General features: G+C 39.7%; 1 protein-coding gene across 1 annotated transcript in view; it reads right to left on the bottom strand.

The window, feature by feature from the left end:
• Positions 1-1,180: 1,180 nt before the first annotated feature.
• The window catches only part of COMTD1 (catechol-O-methyltransferase domain containing 1), a gene marked incomplete at its 5' end in the record, with an annotated part of 5,539 nt that continues 473 nt past the window's right edge, over positions 1,181-6,246 (bottom strand). Inside the window, 5 exons of the mRNA XM_010166551.1 lie at positions 1,181-1,333; positions 2,099-2,232; positions 3,703-3,757; positions 4,034-4,152; positions 5,021-5,126. Of these exons, the coding sequence (XP_010164853.1) occupies positions 1,181-1,333; positions 2,099-2,232; positions 3,703-3,757; positions 4,034-4,152; positions 5,021-5,126 (567 nt within the window). The remainder of the gene's footprint in view (positions 1,334-2,098; positions 2,233-3,702; positions 3,758-4,033; positions 4,153-5,020; positions 5,127-6,246) is intronic.

The raw sequence follows: 6,246 nt of genomic DNA on the forward strand, positions 1-6,246 counted from the left end.
CCTCTAGCCAGGGTCAACCCACCACAAGTAATTAGCTATATTCTTATCCTCTAGCTTGAACAGAATATGCCTCCTGCCCCCTTGTCCCTTTAATTCATCCTAGGTAAGGTGAGCTTTTTCAACTACTGTTTCTTGATCAAGAATTTTATAGAATACATCTGAATGAAACAAGAGTAATGGATGACAACACCAAATGAAGCTAACTAGGAGTTAAGAATACTGCAGGAAAAATACTTTACAAGGGTGTTGAAAAAGCATCATTTTCTTACATGCTGCCTAGGGAAGGGAATCTCTGCTTGCAGTAATTATTTGAATACCCAGTTAACAGCTGTATTGCATCCCCATACAGTCATCATTTTCCTTCTGTAGACTTGCCACCAACACTCTGTCCTTGCAACTTTCTAGGGAACAAGCACCTAGCAAGTTGCTTCTTTGTCGGGCAGGTGGGAGGGAGAGAATAAGGAGGAATCATTGTTTTGGTTTTCTCCTTACCCATTTGCTCTTCCTCATTCTGACTTAAAAAAACCCCAAAAAACAAACCTACCTGCACTATTACCTAGGTTAAAGAAATCCAGTCCTTGCATGCAAAGATTTTAGGGAAGTGCTCCGTGTGGGAAATTCCATTTGTCTTTTGACATGCTTTTACATACAACCGTTTTGTTTTTGTTTTTTCCACATGGTGTGTATTTGAGCCTTCTTATGTAGGACCCTTCAAGGATTACTCGTGACTTTCAATATCATTAGCCCGAGGAAGCTAGCAATCTCCTTGATGTCATGTACTTTTCATTAAAAATCTACTTTTCTATTATGGCTTTTAACATTAGTAAACTCCACTCCTTTATTCTGCAACTCAGCAGCCTCTTTTAGGACAAAAAATGACTCTGTTGAACTGACTCACTTGGAACTCAGTTATTCTATAGAGGGAGATGTTTTCAACCACTGTCTTACAAGGACAACTTCAGGTAAGTTCACTTGCTTTATTACAATTAAAATAAGAAACCATAGTAGATCTCACAATAAGTCTCTCTTCTCAACTTAGCTGCCCTTAGGATCCTGCTGCTCCTAAAGTCTACTTTCCCAGGCTATGCTATCCAATAACCATTTTTGATATTGCTCTGCCCGCATTTTTCCTGATGATTTTATGCTGCTTGTTGTTTCCCATCTGCTGGGCTTCTTCCAGTTACAACTTGAATGCTAATGTAACTCCATCCCCCATTGGAAGCATGCTGATATTGACTCGTGCATCTCTGTGAAGCTTCTCATTGAGGTGGTGGATGCTCTGGGTTGCCAAGTCATCCTTTCTTGGTTTTAGCACCCTTCCATTCCAAAGGACCTATTGAAAAAAGAAATGTCATGCATCTCATTTGTTCCAATATGTTCCTTGGACCACAAATGAAGCTTTGGAAAAGGTCCTGCATATTTTCTAGAAATTGGTATTATTTATTGTATTTCAGATTTCTAATGGTCTTTGACATGGAGCTCTCATAAACAGGTGGGATTGAGAGTCAACAGAATTGGCTGATTACACTTCTACTGCAAATTAGGAGAGAAAAAAAAGGTGATTTAACACAGGTATTTTTAAAAGCCCCAATTCATCTGCCACCATAACCCTGAAGGTGCCTGAAGTTTAACATCGTTCTTTGTTTCTGGTAAAAGTTATTAATTCATAACTTATTAGGAGTTACTGATTACAAGTGCTGCCTTTAATCTTGTGTATGTACTGTACATAGTAGAAAATGCGCTACAAGACAAATCAGAATAATACAGAGCGTTCTCTGTAATGAATTACAAAAAAACTGGTAAGTTTCTGTTATCACAGGGTGTTTATGTACTAACATTAATTTAACACATTACTTCTTACTTCTATAGGGTTTTACTCCTTGCTTATGTTAGTATTCCTTCCATAGCTTACTTGATGAATTTCTGTTGAATTTTAAAAGCCTCCTTTGTATAACATGGAACAGACACGTTGCAATTGGCAACTGAGTTGCAGGTCAGAAATCACGTTACTAGAATCCCACTGTGACTTTGTTTTTTTCCTTTCCCAGAGGCAAAAGCAGTAACTCTGTGCTACTACCACTACAACTGCAGTACTTACATTATCAATAGCTATTATTCCCCCTTTCTTTATGAGGCGTAAACATTTTTCATAGTACTCATTGTAGCTTTCTTTATCTGCATCAATGAAAGCAAAGTCAAAGGTTTCCGCTTCTCCACTGGCCAACAGTTCATCTAGACAAGCAACAAAATGAATTGTTACACTCTAGTAATGCTGTGTAGGAGGAAGTTGTCCATTTGTGTCAAATTTCTCATTAAATCATGGTTTTGGTGCATTGACCAGGCAGCCTATTCCTTTACAGCTAATTACTAGAAAAGCTTATCCCACAGAAACCAATCTAGACACGATGTACGCCGTAAAACACTCAGTTAGTGAGTTCTGTTGGAAGTTCATGGAGTAGTTCTAAACCTGCAGGCTACAGCTGGGACTGCTGAAAGGTGCAGTAAAAACAAGTCACAGTTTGAAACTGGACACACTCTACACCTTCAGCTATTTTTTGAGCTCACTGAGAAGAACTGTTTTCTTATATGGATTAGGATTTTTCTCACATTTATGAACAGGTCCTGAATGCTAATCTCTCGCTGGTGATCAAGTACCATGATACAAGTCATGAACAAATCCTGTCAGAGATCTTTATCACAGAAAAAGACTGCTGTAAGTACTCCCTCTCTGGGCCAAGGCAAGTGGAATTCAGATTTGAGTTTTCTTAAATTAACTTCTTGACTGAGAACTCCAAATCACCAGTTGTCGAAGGGCTGACTGCTGCCTTCCTAAGGTGCTTGGCCACCTCTCTCGCCTACCCTTATCCTCTGTCAACAGAGGATCTTTTTGTCTGAAGCATGGCATAAACAAAGCTGTCCATCAGACTTCAAGGACAGTGCATCCTAGCAGACTGCTACTCTTTGCCTCCTTGGAAAGGATGGATGAATTTGGAAGTAATACAAGGTGATAGATGGATCTGTGCATCCATCAAATACCTTAACTGGAAACCTCCTGCCTCCTCCATTCCTAGACAGTTTCTTGCATTTTCAGAATATTTATTAATACCTTCTCTGCTCAACATCTCTTTTCTTGGATGAGAAAAGTCATTGCCTTTCTAATGGCCTTGCGTGCTTTTGACACATCCTAAATTTGAATTTCTCTGCACACAGTTCAACTGTTATACCTTAAGTTTTATACTGGCTTCTGTATTTTTCTTTGCACTTCAGCCCTTTCAGAAAACTTTGCCTGTCTGTAACAAAGAAATACTTGTTTAGAATGGGCAATGGATAAGAGAAATTTGGCTTTGTTAATTAATCTGTTTTAATCAGCTTTCCCAGAAGCAGCTGACAATAGTAATTCATAGATTAAACAAGGCAGTGGACAGGACAGGTGAGTGACCAGTGCAGCCCACCACAAAGGACAAGCGTTTTCTTCCTCTCTGCCAGCATGCAGGAAAACTGTGAACTTACAAAGCTGTGAAGTTTTCCGATTTTTTGTTGTGGTTTTTATTTTATTTTATTTTATTTTTTAAAATATAAGATAAGCTGTCCCACTGTTAGCAAAGAGACCGCATCTACAAGCACATTTGGTCTTACATTTCATCAGCATTATATCCATCTTCTCTTTCTGGGGAAGGGGAAAAAATATTTTAGGTCACTTACCAAGTGTTTGAGTTGCTGGCTTAATCCGCAGGTCAATTTTATACTCTACTCCTGCCTACAATGAAAAAGAACAAAGAATTTATGAAAGTGGTCTAGAAATAACCTGCTAGTAGATTGCACTCAGGGGAGTGACTGGTGTTCAGATATTTTTTCCTGTTATTTCTAGGTTCTAGACAGCACTTATTTGTCTTTCCAAATTGAACTCTCAGCCTCCTTTAATGGTAAGAATGCTTCCGTATGAATGTTCAAATCTAACTAAGATACCAAAATCCCTCGACATACAAATGCAGCTGTCCCAAACATATCACAGATGTTAAGAGATGCTACTTACCTCTTTCCACAGTGGCTTTCCAATTTTGACATAGTCCTCATTTATATCACAGGCAACAACTCTGCCATTATCTGGCAAGGCAAGTGCCATATTCAAGGTATTGTAACCTGTGAAAACACCTAGGAAAATTATAAGAGTCATTAACACTATATAGTGAAAAAAAAAAAAAGAAAAAGATAAATAGTGAACTGTAGGACTCCCTTTAGGAATAAAATCCCCAAAGGAGTCAAGGATGGCAATTTGGTAATGGCCACAAAAGTTTTTCCCTCCATTTTAATGTAATGGTGGGTTGGGATGAATTTTACTTTTTTTTTTTTTTTTTTTTAAATTTCAATCACTTTTTAGCAAAGCTTCATGTGGCTTTTTCTGAAAGTCTTCTGGGTGTGCAGGGCAGAGTTTGGTCCTGCATCTCTGAGGGACACCCTTATTTAAAAGTGGAACTAAATCCTGAGCCAAAGGGATGGGACCAGCAGCAAAATGTGTCATAACAAGGGCATCGCAACAGCCAGGCCAAGAATGAAGATGGTAGAAACCCATCCCTGACTTCTCAGCATCAGTCTGGCTTTGGGACATCCTTCTAACATAGGTGCATCAAGGAAAGTGTATTGCATGCAGGGCCTGTGCAGCACAACATTTCGTTCTGGCAAGAAACTGATACAGGAAGGAAAGGATACACCCTGCCCTGCAATTGCCGTGTGACACTGGAGACCCAAGTGATCTGTTTATCTTATTTTTTCAGACTGCCTCCGAGTTGATGAGACATCCACGCTAATGCCAGAACTACTGAGTGCACAGACAGACAAAGTGGCAAGTAAGTGCAAATCAGATGCTACTTTTCACACTGTAGTTTGCCCACCTATTTGCCAAGACAGGTATGCAGTGCCTTAGTACGTTTAGATAGCTTATCTTCGGTAAACATAGCTGTATTTGGAGAAGCACGGCCAGGAGCTTTATTCTACTACAGAGAGGACAAAGTGACACTCTTACCTATTTCAATAACTTTCTTGGCTTTAATGAGTTTGACCAAATTTGCCATAAGCTGTGCTTGGTCACAAGACACCATCATTTTACCGCAGGGATGCTCAGCGGTGAGCTAGAAAGGGGAAAAAATTAACACATCACAACAAACAAACCCCAAAGTGGAAAAAATTCAGAGAAATCCCAGGAAAAAACAGGTACTCCTACCTTATTGTTTTAGATGGCTTTGTTCTTCATCCCAGTCAGAAATTAGTTTTAATTTAACAGTAACTAAGAAGGACGAGGTGTGTGTCACAAGCAGTGGCTAATCATTCAAAGCAGTAATGTGCCTCAAAGTTACCATGGCTGTGGCAAACTCAGCAATAGTTATAACTAATGAAGAACTAGAGAGGAACCTTGACTGTCCAAGTCTTTTATTTCTGTGTATTTACATAAACAGATTCACTTTTTTTTTTTTTTAAATTATAACCTTTGTACTTATGTCCATATTCCTGCAAGCCATGTCGAATGTTTTTTATGAACTGCTAGGTTAAAGTCCATTGCCAATGGTCAGACCACGTCACTCTGGCTACACAGCGTACAGATGGAGAAGCTGTGCCTGTGCCAGGGTGGGAGGCCCCTGCTGAGGCCGTGGCAGCAGGAGAAGCAGAGCTGTGCTGTGGCAGTTCAGTGGAAAGGACACTCCTCCCATTTCCTTTCTTCCTCTAGGGCTCATTCCAACCAACCAGCTCCAGCACTTAACATTTAATTGCTTTTATACTGAAGTAATTGGTCTCACTTGAAATGACTCAGTTCTGAGTCAGGAGGTCTGTTCTGAGCTCTGACATGGGAGCCTGCTGGAGGACATCACCTCTCTGAACTACAGTTTCCTTATATGCCAGTTAAAAATGAACAGAAGTCAGCTGTTCAAGTTAAAATCAAGTTCAGCCCAAACACACGGACTTGGGAGCCATGGGCAAGAAGAGTGTCTAAAACACATGCCAGTACTATTAAATACTCATTTGGGTAGCCATGAACATTGAAGGGTCTGGGTACTACCAGTTTAAAACAAATTCTTATGCGTATGTTTTAGGATTTAATAGACTGGACAGCTTTGCATTGCTTCTTTTCTGTAGGAAGTGTATCCAAGGGAAGTTGATTTGACCAGGATTTCTTCTGGACCAGATTATCATCGATAAGTATAAATATGTATACAGAGTGGTCTCTAAGGACTGGAAATCCCAGAAAGCCCAAGG

The sequence above is a fragment of the Antrostomus carolinensis genome, unplaced genomic scaffold (assembly GCF_000700745.2).
Source record: "Antrostomus carolinensis isolate BGI_N321 unplaced genomic scaffold, ASM70074v2 scaffold42474, whole genome shotgun sequence".
Classification (NCBI taxonomy): Eukaryota; Metazoa; Chordata; class Aves; order Caprimulgiformes; family Caprimulgidae; genus Antrostomus; species Antrostomus carolinensis.